General features: G+C 33.0%; 1 protein-coding gene across 1 annotated transcript; it reads right to left on the bottom strand.

The window, feature by feature from the left end:
* Positions 1-947: 947 nt before the first annotated feature.
* On the bottom strand, positions 948-4,939 carry LOC133830223 (probable serine/threonine-protein kinase WNK3). Its single transcript, XM_062260154.1, has 7 exons — positions 4,566-4,939; positions 4,278-4,315; positions 3,909-4,136; positions 3,577-3,800; positions 3,306-3,463; positions 2,511-2,847; positions 948-2,422 (listed from the first exon to the last, which is right to left on the bottom strand). The coding sequence occupies exons 1-7, from the start codon at positions 4,650-4,652 to the stop codon at positions 1,617-1,619; spliced, it is 1,878 nt and encodes a 625-aa protein (XP_062116138.1). The 5' UTR covers positions 4,653-4,939; the 3' UTR covers positions 948-1,616.
* Between the last annotated feature and the right edge of the window lie 14,743 nt (positions 4,940-19,682).

Here is a 19,682-nt window from a genome sequence, read left to right as displayed (position 1 = left end):
TTTGGGAAGTGAAAACAGGGCCTCACATATTATGGGGTTCTATCCACTTCTCTTCTGCCGCATAGTTTTGGAGGGACTGATCAAGTGGTTCACCTCTTGGGGTGTGGTGTTTTTGTGCAACCTCCTTTTATGCTTACACGTGTCAAATCATTTCTTTTATTTTGGTTGGGATTGGTCACCTTTTTAGGTTTCCGATGTGGAAGCACCGAGACCGTGGATTTATGCTACTTGCAAAATTACAATCGATAAATGTAATTCCAAAAAAAAAAAATACAAAATATATATTTAGCTTTAAGATATTATGCCTGATTTGCCAACATTTCTTTAATTATTGGTATTTTTTTCTTTGAGAATTGAATTATCTTATCTTTAGATTACTTAACTCAGCTCAACAATAAGGGTTTAACGTTGATGCAGATATAAAATTTAGAGAATGTCACTGGTATAATACAGGTAAGGTAGTCTCACACTATAAAAATACTTTAGCAATTCTTCTTTTTTAAATAAAATATCCATTTGTTAAAAGAAAAAAATAAATTCGTACTAGTAAAGCATATCGAGCTAAGAGAAAGAAAAAAGAATAATTTTTAGATTAATTTATAACAAACTTTTTAAGGGGAAAAAAAATAAAGAGATATCTCTCAATGTTGGATCATCCTTCTTAGGAAGAGTGAATTTTTTTTTCTATTCCCATTGACATGAATGGTTATTATAATATGATTTATCTAAAAAAATGAGGACCTTAAAAAGAAAATTAGGAATATCAGAGTCAAAGGGTCGTTGGAAGAAAGAACGAGATTAAATTTCCTGGTGGCTAATAGAAATTGAAATCGACTGATTGTGATTTCAACCTTTGGGATGGCCCCACTAGGCCAAATTCTGCTTGTTCCACGTATTTGATTCAGGTACTCTAGTTTTGGGAGAACATGGCTCCACCACACACAAAATAGTACTTGGCAATGTTACTGATAATGTAGTACTCATAATAATGACAAATAAGTTTCTTTCAGGAAACTATTACATATAAAAGCTCTTCATCTGTAACTAAGAATATTATTAGTTTAGTAACTTATGGAGCAGGAGCATATATACATATACATATATGCTGTCCATAAAAAAACAAAGAGAATCAGAACCAGACTGGTAATAACTGAAACAAAAAGAATCAATTATCTGTACAAGTATCTATAGATTCCAATAAATGTTTATTGTTTCGTGTCAAACTATATTTAGCTTTCGATCTTTTGGTACGGTTGGCGCAAGTAAACTTATATTGTACACAATACACACCTGAATTATCACAACAGTGTCTTACCTCAGCAGTAAGAATGTTTTGAGATCGTTTGAGCTCAAACTTGATCCATTTCACAAAATAATGACTCCTTGAATCCATATGCTTCGTTTTCTGGTAAACATTGTTGCTCGGTCAAGAAGCATGCAACAAGAACCCTTTCAAACTAGAGCCACGCCTTTCTTAACATTATCAACAGACAAGTCTTTTTGAGCTCTCTAGAAGATTTCCATCAATATCATGATGAGCAAATCTGTTTCCTAGTGAAGGTTATTGCCATCGTCATGCACTTTGGTTGGAGTCATGAGGTACTTGTAGCTTCAACTCAAAAAGAAGCATTATTCTGAAATTTGTTGGTAGTTTGCAATTTATAGTCAGGAATCTTCACCTTATGCATTCCTAAAAGCTTTTGACAGGTTACCGGTGAAAGATCCTTCAAAAGATGTGATACTGCTGATTCATGCTTCTTCTTGAGTTCATCTAGCTCCTTTTGCTGCTTCACCAATAGTTTCTCGAGTTTCTCGGCAATGATCTTCATGTATACTGAATCTGTATCCTGTATAATTTCACTAGATATTTCAGATGGAGGATCTCCGTTATTAGGACATATTTTTTCAGCACTGGCATTTCTATTATTATGCTGATCAAATGACACTGCACCATTTTGATTATCTACATCTGTTTGGCTACTGGGAATCATTTCACTGTTTTCGCTCATGCTACTCCCAGCTCTAACCAAATCTACTGGAGAAGACAAGTTAGAAGGGCCAGGTGTGATTGGAGAATTTCCACCAAGTCCTTTGGGTGAATCAGACCAATACTTTCGGCCAGAAGGTAATCTTTCCAAAGCAAGACTTTTGTAAGGGTTGCCCTCATTTGTCAATGGGGAAACATCATTCTTAGTTTCAGGGGCACAGCTGTCCGAAGTAGGACATTCATCATCAGAATAATCTACAGAAAGATCCTCAGGCGTCCAATCTGGAAAATTATGTCGAATTTCAGACTCAATCATGTCAGCAATTCCTGAAACATCCTGATCTGTCAGGTCCAACTCCTCAACCATTTCACTAGCAACTGAAATTGGAGTATCTGCTTCTGTATCAAATGGGAAGTGAATATTTCGAACATGACCTGGATAAAAAGAAATACTATCAATGCATTGGTACATAGCTACATGTAAGTTGGCTGAAATTAAATGAACTGGAGAAAAGAAAATAACCTGAAGAGTCTGCTATTCTAAGTTTCAGGAATATTGTATTTACATCTTTCCGGTGACCTTCCACTGTGAAGTCTATACTTGCCTCAACAGGAACCTTGTGTGTTCCAACATCAACTTGATGATGACTGCCTTCTGCATTTGATATGTCAGAATTATCCGACTGATGACTTCTATGTCTACGAGAACGAGAAACACTTTCATCGTCATCTGGTTGGAGAAATGGATCCAACAAAAGTTCCCTTGCAGTCAATCGATCAGATACTTCTGCAATACATTTTTCTATAAATAATTTAACTCCAGGATGTTTCACTTTTGCCAATGATGCTGGCTTTATTCCCTAGGTAAAGACAGAAAGAAAAAAAACAGTAAGTTGACAGATGATTCCAGTAATTGGTACCTGATGAGAAATAGTTATGAATATGTATATAATAAAATGAAAACCAATAAAAGACAGAGTAGAAGAAATTTAGCTCTATTTTTCCCAATAAATTAAATAGTGTCAATATTGTCTCTGGATTTTAGATACAATTATTATTATTATAAAAAGTATACAAATAATTTTTTTAATCATAAAAAGAAATCACACGACTTCAATAATCACCAATTTTGAATAAAATTAAACAAATCAATACTGAAGAAAGCCAAATATGATTTCTTCAGTAACTAACTTACTCTCTAAAAACATGAAAAACTCTTGACTACAAGCATGCAAATTGCATGAAACATTCTTGATTAATAAATAAAGCAAATTGCATGGTAAAATAAATGAGCAAGAGCAACATATAAATCCCTTACTGATGTCACTTTCTTGAAAATTTGAGCGGCATTAGCACATTCAACATATGGATACTCAAAGGTGACCAATTCTAACAGGCACATGCCAAAAGCGTATATATCTACAAGTTCATTGTATTCCTCTTCGTAAAGCTCTGGTGCCATGAACTCTGGAGTGCCTAGATCACAACAACAACCATGCCATCAACAGCAAGGTCTCATGTCAATAAAATACAAACACAATGGTCACGTTTCCATAATATAATAGCAATAGTAACAAAATAACACTTACCAATAACACTGTGAGCCGAGCGAGCCTGGCGAAGAATGGCAGCCAGTCCTAAGTCGCCTATCTTGACCTCACCTTGGTTTCCATTAACAAAGATGTTGTCACACTTAAGATCTCTATGAATGACAGGTGGGTCGTGACTATGAAGATATAAAAGGCCCTCTAAAATCTGCCTGGACCATTTCTTCAATGCCCTCAAATCAACATTCTTATGTTTCTTCCGGTATCTAAAGTATAACAACCAATTTTTATAAGATGGGCAATAACAAAATCTTAATAAAATCTCGCACTGATTAAAAAATTAAATTAAGGAGGGAAAAAAAACAAATACTCACTGCCGTAATGTTCCTGAAGTGAAAATCTCAGTGATAAAGTTGATATTCTCATTCTTGGTATCAACCCAAGAAAAATAAAACTTTATGATGTTCTTGTGTTTCAAAGTCTTAAGTAGATGAACTTCAGAATAAAGTCTTTCTAAATCTTCAGAGTGGCGTAATAGATCTACCACCTTAACTTGATTCCATGCTACTTCAATGCCTTCCAATTCATCAAATGCTCGATATCTTAGTTCCCACATTTCCATTAAGGAAACCCAACATATCTTCCCAAAAAAAGAAGCCCAAAATGACTTTATAAATTCTGCTTAAGATCCATTACATAAGCTATATCATAATAAAAACAACATAATAACACAATAAGGATACACTTTCTTGAAAGCCCCCCTTCCTAAAACATCTTTATACTGCAAAATAACCATATTAGGAGCACCCATTAAAAAAACAGAAGCTATTAATCACAATTGCAATACAAATAAACCAATAATTCAAATTTCACTACAACAGTTGATGAGAATAAGTAGTTTAACATAAAAACAGGAGCAGCTACTACTATACAGAGTTAATTAAATTAATTTTAAAATTTTAGATTAAGCGAATAAAAACAAAATTAAGGGGATTTTTATATAGAGCAAGTAGGTAAAGTTAGATACTGACCCGACCGTACCGACCCGTGGGATCAACCTCAGCGAACTCAGCATCAGAATCGTCCGGGTCTTGCTCTGATGACGAGTCATGAGGCATTCTAACTTTTCTGAAAAGACAGAGAAAAACCCCTCAATTAGTTAATTTGGATCAAAATGCGAAAACTGAAGCAATTACACGATCACGTCTCGTGTGATCGAATGGGATCCGGAGCCAAACCCGAATAGTGGAACCGGATTCGATAATACGGGTTAACCAAAACGACAATGAAAAATAGGACTAAGACGAAGACGAAAGCGAAGACGAAGGCGAAGAGGTAGCAGCAAAAATGGCACGGCAGAGAACGAGTCGACTCATTCAACTGAGGACTGTGTCTCTCGAAAGGTCAACATTGGATCATGCTAGCCACGTGGGCGCTCGAGAAGGGTCCCACGTTTTCCGGAGTCAATGAATGACGTGGTTAGATCTGGCTTCTATGTTGGAAAGCTTGCTTTCTTTGGCTAAATCCAAGTGACGAAGAGGATCTAGGGAACAAAAAATGATTGCCGTTGGTCAACGTCGTTTTTGGCTCAGTCTTCGTGTCGTTTTTTGTTGCTTATACCAGTAAAGTTTTGTAGTTTTTAGTTTTATGTCGGTAGTTACAGTTGCACCATTTTTTTTTTGTCGCATTCAGTTTTACCTTGGTTTTTTTTTTATGACAGAAGCGGGGGAAACCCAACATTGAGTTTCATAATTGTGACGATTTTGTATCTATTTATTTCTAATTTTGGCAATTAAATTTCTAAAAATTTATTTGGCTAAATTAGTGAAATTATAGCTCAAATGAAACAATGTTACAAAATAAATCTATATTAGATTGGCATATGCGAGCTGGGTGGAATCTCCCAAGGGATCTACAACTAAATTGTCAACAACTGTAATAAATATATATATGAATGAAAGGGACCGATTGAGCAATAAAATAATATAATATTTTGGGCCATTTATTTTAGTTTAATTTTATGACAAAACTTTTATTTTAAAAATTATATTTTTGGACTATATATTTTATCAAATAGTTAAAAATATTCTCTTGAATCTTAATTCTATTAAAATATTTTTTGTCATCAAGCTTTATTTACAGGGGCAATCGACTTAAAAAATATATAGAACTCTGACGGGTATCAATTTATATAGGGTTATATTTGAAAACATTTTAATCAAATTTAAGCTCAAAGGACCAATTTTAATTATTTGATAAAATACTGCGTCCAAATTTTTTTTTTTTTAAATAGAAGGTCTAGAATTAAACTAAAACATAGAGACCCAAATCGGCATAGACCCAAGGACATATGAAGAATAATCTTGCTTCTATGAATGAATCTATGTTATAGGTTTAATACAATTAGAGGTTCATGGTAATGTTTTTCCCTTCTTTGATGAAGGAATGTATTTTACTTGACCATGTTTTATTTTTATTTTATTTAAAAAAAAAGGTTCCTTCACTTGTTATGTAATAACACATCGATAAAATGATCGTGGTGGCACCATCTGAGTTGATCTTTGTCTGACCACGGGTCTCTAATGAGTATTCTTTAGTCTAAGTTTAGCCTTTATTAACTTCTTTTACCACAAAAAAAAAATATTAATGAATAAGGTACATGTGCGCAAGGTCATCCATCAAATCATAAGAGAAGTAGTCAAAGTTCGATGTCTTGGTACATGTATCTCGTGCTTAAGGCTAAAGATCAAGAGTAATGATATGTGTACCCAAAATATACATTATACATAGTGACATAAACCTATTTTTTAAAACAGTAAGTCTCAATTTTAATAAATGTAATTGACTAGACTAAACTACCACATCAGTGTGTATAATATTTAAGTGCATAATTGTAACACCCTGGATAACCAAGACCGTTACACTGTGTGTTTATAAAGGTGCAAAACTTGTTAATCAAGTCGTTTAGTTAAAAATATGACACTAGAACCATAATCGAATTAGGGTTAAAAGATTTTTGTCATAAATAGATAAATTTCATTTAAATAAACATTTGATACATGGGATCCCAAAAACAGTGTTTAAAGAACAGTTTACAAAATTTCAAAGGTTATGTACAATCACAAGCCACTCTAATGGAAAAATATGCATTTTAGGTTCTCCTGTCCCTATACTATCCCTCGGCCGTGGCGGCCGAGCTGCGAACTATGTACATTCCGCCCCCAGAGCTCTCCAACTCAGGGTTGATCCTCCTTACCCTTGTCTTTACCTGCACCACGTAGCACCCGTGAGCCAAGGCCCAACAAGAAAACCATAATACAGAGCATAAACAATAACGACAATCAAATAATTCACAAGACATTAACCAGATATTCAGCAGGCCATAGCATTCACATAATCAGTGATAACAACTGAAAAATCAACAATCTATCATCTAGGTATTCATCATGCCATAATCATCAGATTGACAACAGTTAACATATCATGCAATGCTCAGGGTCGGCGCCCTTAGGCCGCACCCTCTGTTTAACCCACTGTCTCCAGCTCACTAGGCCAAGCTCAGTGATTATTTAGTCAACCTCAACTACCAATGGGCGAGTTGCGTCCTGTGCGCAAATATCAATTCTGGCACTCTTCAGTCATTTATTTCATGCTCACATGGCATATCATAATTATATAGCATTCAAATATAGGGAACCTTAGTCCCAACATAGCCACACAAACAAGTGCAGTTTTCTTACCTTTGATTCCGAGCGGGGAAGGTGAACTGGTTCCAAGCATGGTCCTTAGCCTCGAGCCTTGGCGATAAACCTAGTCACAAGGGCCAATGATTTCTATCAATTTCAAATCAAAAAATTAAAAAAATACCTAGGAGACAGAAACCAGCCTCCGGGACCTCAATTTCTACTAAACCGAGTAGTAGAAATTGTCCCGAGCACCTAGGTTCGAACCCCCGAGCCCTAACAATTCTTGAAACACTTCCAAGGCTAAAATTCTCAGGCGGGTCATGACTTGCCCCAAGTTAGAGAGCATCCCAGGCCAGGAGGGCCACACGCGTCGCAGCGCCCCCAGGCTGGGTCGCGGCGCGCCCTACGAACCTAGAGAAAACCCGGGTTTTCTCCTCCTTTTCCCATTTGAGAATACCCAAGTTATACCCAAAATTTTCCCTCAAAAACTCCCTAATTCAAACATCAAACAAGCTACAAACTCAGGAATTATTCACCTATTTTAATCCTCAAAAACCTTAGCCACAAAACTAAAATAATAGCCAAGTTCATCAGATATTATCACCTCAAAAGCTTAGCCAAATTCATCACTAAATCCATACTCAAGAACTCAAAAATTCAACATAAACTACTCAGCAAAACACAGAAATTTAAAGCAATGTTCTTACCTCAAATGGAGACCCAACTTTCAGTAGAGACTTTCACCCCAACCCAACTCAATTTCCAGCTGAATCTTCACACCAACTCAGCTCCAAAACTCTGACTTTTCCTTTGATTTCAAGCCACAATTCAAGCTTAATCTCCCTTCAATTTCCTTCTATTTCCTCAAAGATTTTCAGCTCAATTCCAAGAGAGAGAGAAGAGAGAAATCATGAGAGTAGAGAGAGAATATTTATGTTTCTTTCCTTCTTCTATAATTTCCACAGCATTCTATAATATACTAATATAAAATCTGGTTATATCCTCTAATAACAAAAAGACCACTTTACCCTTCCAAATAAAACTAACCCTTAACTCAATCTAGGGGCAAAATAGTCATTTGTTCACAATTTCTACTAATTCCTCGAGTGTTCCTTAAATCCACTAATTAATCTCGTCATCTAATTAATCACCAATTATTTACCCAAATATTTAATAATCCCTGATATATTTTTCTAAATTCCCAAAAATACCCCCAGGCTCCCCTGAGCCAGGTATAAATCTCCGCCGTGACTATTTTGCCAACCCGCCCACCAGGACCGTCTCGAGTCATATGCTGCAAATATATCCACATAATAATGTAGTCTCAATAATTTATCACATATAATCACATTTATGCCCTCAGCAGGCCAAAATTACAAATATGCCCCTATAAGCTAAATAGGGGCCCACATGCATATTAATACTTATAAACATGCATTTCACATATTCATATAATCATATAATCATGCATATCACATAATCATGCATTTAATCATTTAAATCACACATAAACCAATTATGCCCTCCCAACACGCAAATCAAGGCCCTTAAGCCTTATTAGTGATTTTGGATCGTTACAATAATTTGAGTGCACATATCATTACTCAATGATGAATGAGTGCATACCGTTAATGTTTTTTTTAATAAGATAACTTGCTTTTGGATTATCCTATTACACACTAAGATATCATTTTTGTCCTCAAATCTGACTAACAGAATAAATCAACACCTATATCAGGCAGGAGATGACTCTTCTTTCTTATGAGACAGATGGAGAAATAGCTTTCAAGTTGAGAAAGAAGAAGTAAGTCTCCTACAATCCTTTTAAAAGTTGGATGATACAATTCCTCTTTTTCTAAAAAAGGCGCAAAAAAGAAAAGACAAAGTAGATGCTTTGGAAACAAGATTTGTTGAGGCTAAAACAAAGTAGCCAATGCTAGTGAATGATATCAATCGAGTTTGGTAAGTCAAGAAGTACTCTTGGTCTTTTAAAACCCTTCTTGGCATTTTAGAAGATGGTTGTTCTTGAGGACCAAAAGTCAAACTATCTTCCATTCTAGCAAGAGAAACTCCTTTCCTTTTTCATTGTTAGTCAGCCTTGTACAATGCTATTATTCAATTTGCCTTTCTAATTGAAAAAGAGACTATAATTAGATATAAACATATACAAAAATATTACAAAAATCACAATGAGTATGGTGTGTTATTGAGACAATATGAGAATTTGAGAGCAAAATATTAATATAAGAATATAAAGATATTGAGTCAAAATCATGGTTGAGTAAGAATCAAAGATAACTAACATATTCAATTATTTGTTGAGTATTATCTTAGTGTGGTTTCTAATTAAATCTGGCATTTTCGATTCACTTTTATGAAGGCATCTTCAACAGACGACATCAAACACAACTCTAACTTCAAAAAATCTAAATTTGGTTCTCCAACCTACCACTAACTTCATCTTCATTTTGTGCAACATCAATATTGATGTAGCACTATTAGTTTGATGCAAGAAGTAAAATGACACATACATATGTATCTCCAATTAATAATTACATATATATCATTTATTAAATATATTATTTTTATTAATTTTTGTTAGTTTTTAATTTTTAAAATATACACCAACATTATAAGAACAAATAAAAAAGTACAACAACACAAAAATTAATATATTTTTGGGAATATAATAACCTTAAACATAAAATTTAAAAAATCAGTGTATAATTATTATTTATAGTTTTTCATTTTTTAATATTAAATGTAATATTTAATTTTTAAAAAAATATACATAATGTTTAATTTTCATAATGTAACAATTTAAGTTAAGTTCATTAATAATTTTTTATCTTTTTTAATTGATATAAAATCATTATTACTTAATTATATATATATTAATGTTAATATATAAGATTATTGTTAGTTAAATTATTTATTGATTATTAAAAAGAATTAAAAAAACTAATATTATTTTTTGAAGTAAAGGTTGAAGTAGTAATTGGAGATGAAATAGTAATTTGAAGTGAAAAAGATGAAAAATGAAGTTAAAGTAGATTTAAAATGAAGTAGTGATTGGAGATAGGGGTGCACACGGGTCATGTTTTCGGATTTCGGGTGCATCGAGTTCGGATTTTGCGAGTTTCGGGTTGGGAAATGGGGTATTGAACCCACTCTCATTTTTTTTCTTCAGTTTTTTGGGTAATTTCAGGTTTCGGGTTTGGTCGGGTCGAGTGGGGTCAGGTTTTGGGTGTGATTAGGCCGAAAATGGGCCTTACTAAACAAATTTCAAAAATACCAATGTTTTGAAACTTTTTAATTTGTTTTTTACTTTTCACATGTTTTTTTTAACTTTGTTGTTAGTTTGGTTCAATTGATTTTTTACAAATTGGGCATTGGTAAAAAATTTTGAAAGGGTAGGGGGATAGGGTTTTTTTGTGATCGGATTTGAATTAAAATTAAAATAAAATTTTGTTTTTTTTATTTATTCGAGTGTGTAACCCAAACCCGTGTATGTGTATTTACCACACTCGAACCCGACCCAAACATACTTGGGTTCGAGTTTAATCCAACCTGAAATTAACGGGTTTGGCCAAAAAGCGAGTTTTGGGGTCGAGGGTCGTGCGAGATTTTGGGTTTTGCGGGTCAAATGTTCACCCCTAATTGGAGATGGCCCGAGCTTTTAAATCTATATAAGATGTGTTGAAAGTTTGAAATCATTATTTCCATTGAACATGTCTATAGGTTTTGCACTTAACTAGTCTATACTATTTTTTTTAAAAGGTAATTCATTAATGGTTAACATGGAACACGTTTGTTACGCGTTGGAAAAAGCTCAAATAGCTAATACATATCTCACACAAAGAGATGATCCAAATAAATGTTAACTAAGTCCTTGACGAGTAATACAACCCATAAAGAAAGCCAAATTAGAATCCTTACACAAATTGGTGTAGTCGCCTTTCTTAAATTAAACAATTTGGGTGGGGTTAGTGAACACATCACCAGAGCAAAAACCCACTCCGATCATTTGATATAAAAATGTTAAAAGCTACTACAATTGTCAACCCGACGAATGATAACAACAAACATCTTCAGTGAAACTAATTGAAACTAAACACACAAACAAAAGAAACATTAAACATAAATAAAGACAACAAAACACAAAAACCATAGAGCACAACCTTAGAAGAGCAGCTAATAATTGACGATACCATCTAACCATAGTAGGGGTGCTCCTCCGATCCAATCCAACATTTTTACCCCTAATCAATCCAATCTAATTAAATGTTGTATGTTAGAAATCATCATCCAATCTAATCCGACTTGGCCTAAAAAAACCAATCCAATTCAATCCAATTGTAATTGGATTGGATCGGTTATTTTATCTTTGAATCTAAATTTTAATATTAAAAAAAATTAACAAGGGGAAAAAGTACACAAAAAACTAGACATTATGTAGTAATAATACTAAATTACGTCTTTACAATTACTACATTAAGTCCTTGAAATATTAAGTTTACAACATTAAGTCCATTAAATTTTTATTACTAATATCTCAAAACTAATAACTAAAGTGCTATAATAATTAACATGAAAACAACAACAATAACATCTAAAAAATGCTAAAACTATGAAAAAATATACATAAATTAAATAAATTTATAATTAATATGATATATATAAAAATAATATTTATTTTCTTAATTATAATTGGATTGGATCGGTTCGTAATTTGATTTTCATAGTCTCATCCGCCACCCGACCCAATCCAATTAATATCCAACTTTACAAATCAAATCAAAACCAAGTGTAATTGGATATCCACTTTTTTGTAATTGGATTGGTTTGTATTTGTTCGGTGTAATTGGATTGGTTTGGATCATAAGCACCCATAAACCATAGAGTTACTTGACCAAACGAAATGTCTTTGTTGCGAACACACTATCCACCCCACAAATTGCTTTAGAAACATCAAGAACATAACTTACTCTCATAAATAGTTGTTAGTCCATTTATTTTAAGTTATTTAGTTAGTTAAAAAGAAAAAATTAAATACTCTTTCTTATTTTTTTTAATGTATGATTTGATATGTTTCACTAATAATATTATAATCAGATACAAGCAACGTGCAATACACATTTGCTTAGTTTAGTTTATAGAATTTATTAATCATTTATATTAAATTTATATCATTGTCATATAAATTTCAAATAAATAAAAAATATTACATATGAAAAATGATATAAACATTTTAAATGAAAAATTAAACCAAAACTTTGTTTGTAATTTTTAAAAATATATATATAATAGGGTGCACTCTTAATGGTTACTACCCATGGATGGATACTTTAATGTTAACCATTGGATTAAGATCAATGGTCCATATTTATAGTTGTTAATTAATATTTCTAAAAGTAAATTTTGATTTTTTTCAAATTTTTAGAAAGATTACCTCATGAAAAATGTGTATTTATTATGAAAATATAATATTATAAGCTTTTCATTTTTCAAATGCATGTCAATTTCATAATATAGCTATTGTTTCTCATTGGTTCGAAATATCATTAATTATAGCAAAAAAAATTAATTAAATTCGAAATTAATGTAGATAAAAAATATTTATTTGTTGGTAACTTGCTATACCAAGTCGCTATATTGTCAAATCATCACAATTGTTAGTACCCATCTATAGGTAGTAACCATTGAGAAGTCTTCCATATATAATATGATAACATTTTTAAACATAAATGATGTTTTTTTAATAAAAATTAAGATTATGTATTATATATTATTATTATGCTGCTATTTTATAGTATTTAAATTTATATTAATATAAGTATTAAATATCTAATCTCGTATTAAATATTATTATAATAATATTTGATTCATATTAATATAATTAGTAAAAAAATTAGAGTTATATATTATTATCATAATAATATTTCATAACATTTAAATTTATATTAATATACTAATTAAATATCTAGTTTTGTATTATATATTATTATAATAATGATAGTTTACAAAATTTGAATTTGAATTTGTTACACCCAAATTTCGAGAATATAAATTTTGATTTCAAAAGTCAGGCTCGTAAAGTGTAAGCTTGAAATAAGCACATTAGTCATGAGAATCGAGTTTGACAGACTCATTCAATATTAAAACGATGACGGCGTAGGTGGTAAGCTCAGAACCACATGATCTCGAAGGTTCAAGCCAAGCTTGAAGTTATAGTGACATGGGTTCAACACTTATTTTATTTTCTTGGTCTGTTTGTATTAGCATCAGTCAAGAAGGTTCGAGCCTGATTATTGCAAGCTCGGAGGAGACGACCTCGATAAAGATACTTAATCAGACCGAGGGAAGCCGAGCTGGTAAGCTCGTGATGATTTGCTGATCTCGAAGGTATGTAATGTTAGGAAAACTTATATAGGATCTTTATTTATTTTCATGTAGATATAATATTAAACAAATTAATATGAGATAACCTATAACATGTTTCTAAAATTGAATTCAAATAGAAACAAAGATAAGAATACTTACAGTATACGTAGCGAAATGAAAGAGCCATCCCTTAAGTTTCTCTAACTCTTGTATCCTTTCTGTCGCAGATTATTATCAAGAAACTGAACTGTTCTTCTAATTTCTTCACAGTCTTCCAATGTATCCTTAGAATCACCTGGACTAGTGTGGGAAATTCTCAACATATGAGATAGATACAGAGAGAAGAAGAGAAAATAACAAAGAGGTTTAGAAAATGACTTGTCTTTAGAGAGAATATAAAACTATCAAAACCAGTGATTAAACTTATCTATTGTCTATCTTTGACTTCTCTCTAAGCACTCATTTTATAGACTCAATTAGGCCATTTAATTTAATTAAAAATCAATAAAATAATAGCAAATTTGAAGCCCTAGGTCAAAATTATCATGGGCTTTAGGCCCGTGAAATTTCTCATTTGATTACAAACTCATTGGACTTAAAATCAAGGTCTGTATTATTTTCTATTAATTTAATTAATTAAATAATTATTTAAATCCTTTATCAAATTAATTATTTATAATTTGAGCATTGATTTAAACTTATTTATTAATTTAGATATCAATTTATCTTAATTAATAAATCTGCCATAATTTCTCTTTTCTTCTCTAAATTACATAACTCTGAGAAACTATCCAAAATTGACCTGGTCAACTTTGATAATTCTAATTGATAATTAAATCAATTAATTGTAACTATCTAGATGATTTTATCCAAGGTACAATGGGGACCATGTGTAACGACCCAGATTTTCAAGACTCGATAATGTAGAAATATAAATGTTTTCATTTAACAAAATGTCTCAAAAACCCGTATAAAAAAACTTTTTAAAAGTCGTATGGTCATACTTAACATTTAATTACAAACATATTTTATAAAGAGTAGAGTGAGCCTAGTTTAGGAAAATTACACAACATTTCCAAAAATAAAATGACTTCCCAAAAGGTCGGTCCACATGTACATTTGCAAGGTAGACTCCAGCGTTTACTACTCTGCCTTACCCTTGTTCTTACCTACAACACGTAACAACTAGGTAAGCGAAAATACTTAGTAAGTTCAACCTTAAAACAAAAGCATGCAGAGAATTAGGGTTACGGATCCATCCAGACCCTACACAATCAATTTCAAGAACGCAAAAGCGTCCTGGCAAACTTATGGTCATGCCTGATAACCAATGACAAATTATTTCATATAAACAGATAAATTCCTGCACTCAGAAAATCCCAGTACAAGCAGATATATTATATCACAACTATATCTTATCAACAAATATATCCCCGCACTCAGAAAATCTCAGAGCAAGCAGATATAATATATCACAATATAATTCGAGACCAACGCTCGACAATTTCCAACAATTCGGGCGTAACACGCCCTCTAGCATAAAACTAATCTATAAGAGAGAACCGAGTCTCAACACAAAGATCTAGCCAATAAATATCCCCATCAAGGGTAACTATCGTGTTACCTAGGGCATTGCTACTTATCCAAGAGTAAATCCCTCACAAGGGTAACCATCAAGTTACCTAGGGCATCATTACTTATCCAAGAGTGTAATCGAATTTACACGGTTTTACAGAGACTTCTATGTTAATCAGTGGTGCTGGTGAGCAGTTGCCCCTAAGGTGTTCAGCCTCACTCAAACTTGGCAACCCCTAGTATCTCTAGGCACTCTCACTGAATGGCCAATATTCACGGATGCTATCCGGGAATAACTTATCAGAGCACTTGCTCGAGTTCTAACCGTTCACTGATTAAGTAAGCATGAGGGCCCCTAGGTCCCATTCATTTTGGCGCCCCTAGGTTTAACCAACAATCCTCACCTCTTGGCCACTCGTCGCGGTAATAAATCGGACATAATAAAATCAAGCAGTGTGACGGGGATCAGCCGTTTAGGATATGACAAATATCTACCGTTCATATTTTCTAAATCAGCACCCACTAGACTAACGTCTCTAAGAAACTTTCTACGACAGTGTATATATGTGCATATGTCCCTATACTAACATACAATACAATAGTCGTTTCATGTTGCAGCCACACAATATAAGTTGACTTACTTGGAGTCCTTAGCACTCAACAAGTTTTCACCCTCCAACGTTCAGTCTAGTTACACTTAGCCAATATTGTAGTTATCCATACAATATGCTCAGATTAATTATGGCACTCATAATTCATTATTATTATTTTGGGCAGTTTGGTCATTTTCAAAATCATTAGTAAGGATTAAAGATCCTTATTTGGGGTTTAAACTCATTAAGGAAATTCATACAAAAATATTTGAGACTAAACCCTAAGTCTCGGGGAGACCTACCCTATGGTCTCGATGCCTAGGCTCGGGTATCACAATAGTATTTTCTCACAATACGCTAAAAATCTTTTTCTTTAAAAGTTCCGCTATTAACTAGTACTTTCAACAGTCGGTAAAATATATAAAAGATTTTAGCTGGTATTATATCTCGAAAATACTAATTAAATTCCTTAATTATTTTTAAAGAAAATAAACTCTTAATTTTCCTTTTATTTTTCTTAAGGTTTTAATCTCTAAAATCTATTTTAAGAAAATTGCCTAATTTGTCTTAATTAGGAAAACCGTTAAAAATTTCCCATCTTGACTAGTTAATTTTTCCGAAGTCAATTAATCAAGTTTACTTACTAGAAAAATAATTCACTCAATTATTTTATAAAATATAGGGTTTTAAACCCTCTTTTAATTTATTAACTTATTAATAAATTATTTCTTTTATTTTTAAAAAGAATAAAAAAATTCTTTAATAAAAATAATTCACACTAAACTCAAAGTGGTATTTTAGGTAAAAATATGTTTTCAAGACATACCAAGTCTTTATCTTGCAATAAGCAAACTTTCACTTTTTACCTTAAGTTCCAAAATCTCATTTTTACACTAAGTGTGAAAATTCTATTTTTCACATTTTTAACTACATACTTTGTTAGGTCATAACTTGAAATTTACTTACCCAATTGTTACCAAAATTTCCCAATTCCATTTTTGGTATGCCATTTAGGTCTTTGTAAGAGATTAGGTCAAAATGAGCATTTTTTATTGGTGAAATTATTTTCCAACAATGAGGTAAAAATGACCTTATTTTTCAAGTTCATAATTTTTCCAAACTTTGGCACTTAATAACTTTCAAACCATTCAGTATTTTCTTACTAAATTTTACAGTGGAATACTAGGTTATGCCAAAATTATTTTCACCAAATTTTAGAAAAAACTGGGTTCATTTGCTCTATACAGTGGCTGTCCAAACTTGGTCCCGAAATTAAGAATACGAAAAAACTGTTTTTTACCCAAACTTTGAAATAACATAACTCACTCATTTTTAAACATTTTTGAGTGTTTCAAAAGCTCAATTTTATGTACTCAATCTCAAAAATATCACAGTATAATTTAATTTTGCAAAATCAATATACAGTGGATGCTTGACCCCTTGGAAGTCACAGCTCAAAATATGTATTTTGTTTTAGGGTTTCCTACAAAACCCTTGGGGGTTTTAGTCCCTATTTTCAAAAATCAACACACAAGCATCATATAAAACAACTACCATAACCTTATTACATCGCCAATAAGAAAATTTAAGCATTAACTATACAAAATAATGCTTAAAACTAAAAACCACACAATAACAACCATAAAAGTAAACTTTTTACATTTTGTTGTTCTTGCTTAAGGTTTGAATCTTCCTATTAGCTTTGGCTCCTTCAAAACCCTTTCAAAACCTTAACTAAATCCCCCCAACAACATAGATAATTAGCTAATAAAAAAATCTATGGTTAAAACTTTACAAAAGTCTAGTTTATGGAAACTTTACCTTAGGGAAAACCTATCCTAGACCAAGGCTTAAATGCTTCCAAGCCTCCTTAGTGTTCTTGAGGTTGAAGATGGAGATAAAACTTGAGAGAGTTTTCAAAAAGATGATAGTGAAAGAGAGAGAGAGAGAGTGGTTGGTTTTAAGGGGGGGGGGGGGGGGGGGGGGGTGGGGTAGAAGAGTTTATACAACTCTAAAAGTATCCTAAAAACACTTAAGTGTTTTACTACCCACTTGCCTTAACCCTTATCTTTAAATTGGGATTAAACTAAAAAAACTTAATCCAACCTAACCATATCACATGGCTGGCCACCCACTTGTTTTATTTGTAATCATATATATATATATATATATATATATTATAAAGGTTAATAAATAATTCCTAAGAAGAAAAATCCAATTTGACTTCCTATAACATTTTTCACTCTTATTAAGTTTTAAACACAACAATTAACACATAATAATTAAATTAAATGTCTCTCACATTTAATTTAATTAATCACACAATAAAATTTAACCTAAGGTCCATTCATGGAATAAAATTCCCCATTTTCGGTAAAATTCAGCATTTAACACAAAATGCCCTAAAATTTCCATTTTCCCTTAGGTTTATTATTTTTTACCAAAATTTAATTTTTATGAATGTATTTTATGCCCAAAATATATTTGCCATAGTTTTTCATTTTATTTTCCGAGATTTTTACCCGATTAGGGTTTTTGTGTCGGTCCAAGACCAAAAGTCTTTTCTTGACTTTTAAATCAAAAAATTCATATTTTGGCTAGCAATAACTCATAGAATAATTTCCAAACAAATATAATATTATTTAAAATAATATTCTTAACTCGGGGAAAAATCTCGACCCGAGTTGTTTAAAGGTACCCGAAAACGTAGGACGTTACAATACCTACAATTTACAGAGGTTTCGTCCTCGAAATTTAAAACAAATGAGGATATAACTCCCTCATCTTGTCTTCTGTTTCCCAGGTTGCCTCTTCAATGTCATGGTTACACCACTGCACCTTTACCAACGGCACTGTCTTCTTCCTCAACACTTTTTCCTTTTTGTCTAGAATCATCACCGGTTTTTCCTCATAGACAAGTTGAGGATCAATACTCAGCTGCTTATAGATAAGTACATGTGAGGGATCGCGCATGTATTTTCTCAACAAGGATACATGAAACACATCATGCACCTTAGACAAGGCGGGCGGAAGGGCTAAACGATAAGCTACTTCCCCGATCCTCTCTATGATTTCGAAAGGTCCAACGAACCTTGGGCTAAGCTTTAATTTCTTCCCAAACCGCATAGCCCCTCGTAGCGGAGCTACCTTCAGTAGCACATTATCGCCAACCTTAAACACCAAGGGTCTTCTGCGTCGGTCGGCATATTTGCATTTTCGATCAACCAAAGTTTGCAAGTGTTGCCTTATCTGTCGAATGTCCTCGGTAATCTAATCAACCTCATCCGATCCAAGAAACTTTCTTTCACCAGTCTCATGCCAATGAATCGGTGATCGACATTTCCTTCTGTACAAAGCCTCATACGGAGCCATCTTGATGGAATCATGATAGATATTATTGTAAGCGAACTCTATTAGTGGAAGCTTCTCATTCCATGACCCTTGAAAGTCGAGCATGCAGGCTCTTAGCATATCTTCCAAGGTCTGAATTGTTCGTTCACTTTGACCGTCTGTTTGCGGGTGGAAAGAAGTGCTGAACTTCAGTTTAGTACCCAACCACGTTTGGATTCTATTCCAGAATGTCGAGGTAAAACTTCTGTCGTGGTCTGATACGATGAAGTTGGGTACACCGTGCAGTCTCATTATTTATGCAATGTAAATATCTGCTAACTTATGTGCCCCATAAGTTACCTTGATCGGCAAGAAATGAGCAGACTTAGTCAGCTTATCTACGATAACCCAAATGAAATCGTGCCCCTTAGGAGTGGTTGGTAGACCTGTGACAAAGTCCATAGTGACCATCTCCCACTTCCACTCTGGAATTTCTAAGGGTTGTAACAATCCGGCTGGCCGCTGATGCTCGACCTTTGTCTGCTGACAAGTCAAGCAGTGTGCCACATATTCTGCCATC

The sequence above is a fragment of the Humulus lupulus genome, chromosome 4 (assembly GCF_963169125.1).
Source record: "Humulus lupulus chromosome 4, drHumLupu1.1, whole genome shotgun sequence".
Taxonomy (NCBI): Eukaryota; Viridiplantae; Streptophyta; class Magnoliopsida; order Rosales; family Cannabaceae; genus Humulus; species Humulus lupulus.
This window is presented reverse-complemented; position numbering and strand designations above follow the sequence as displayed.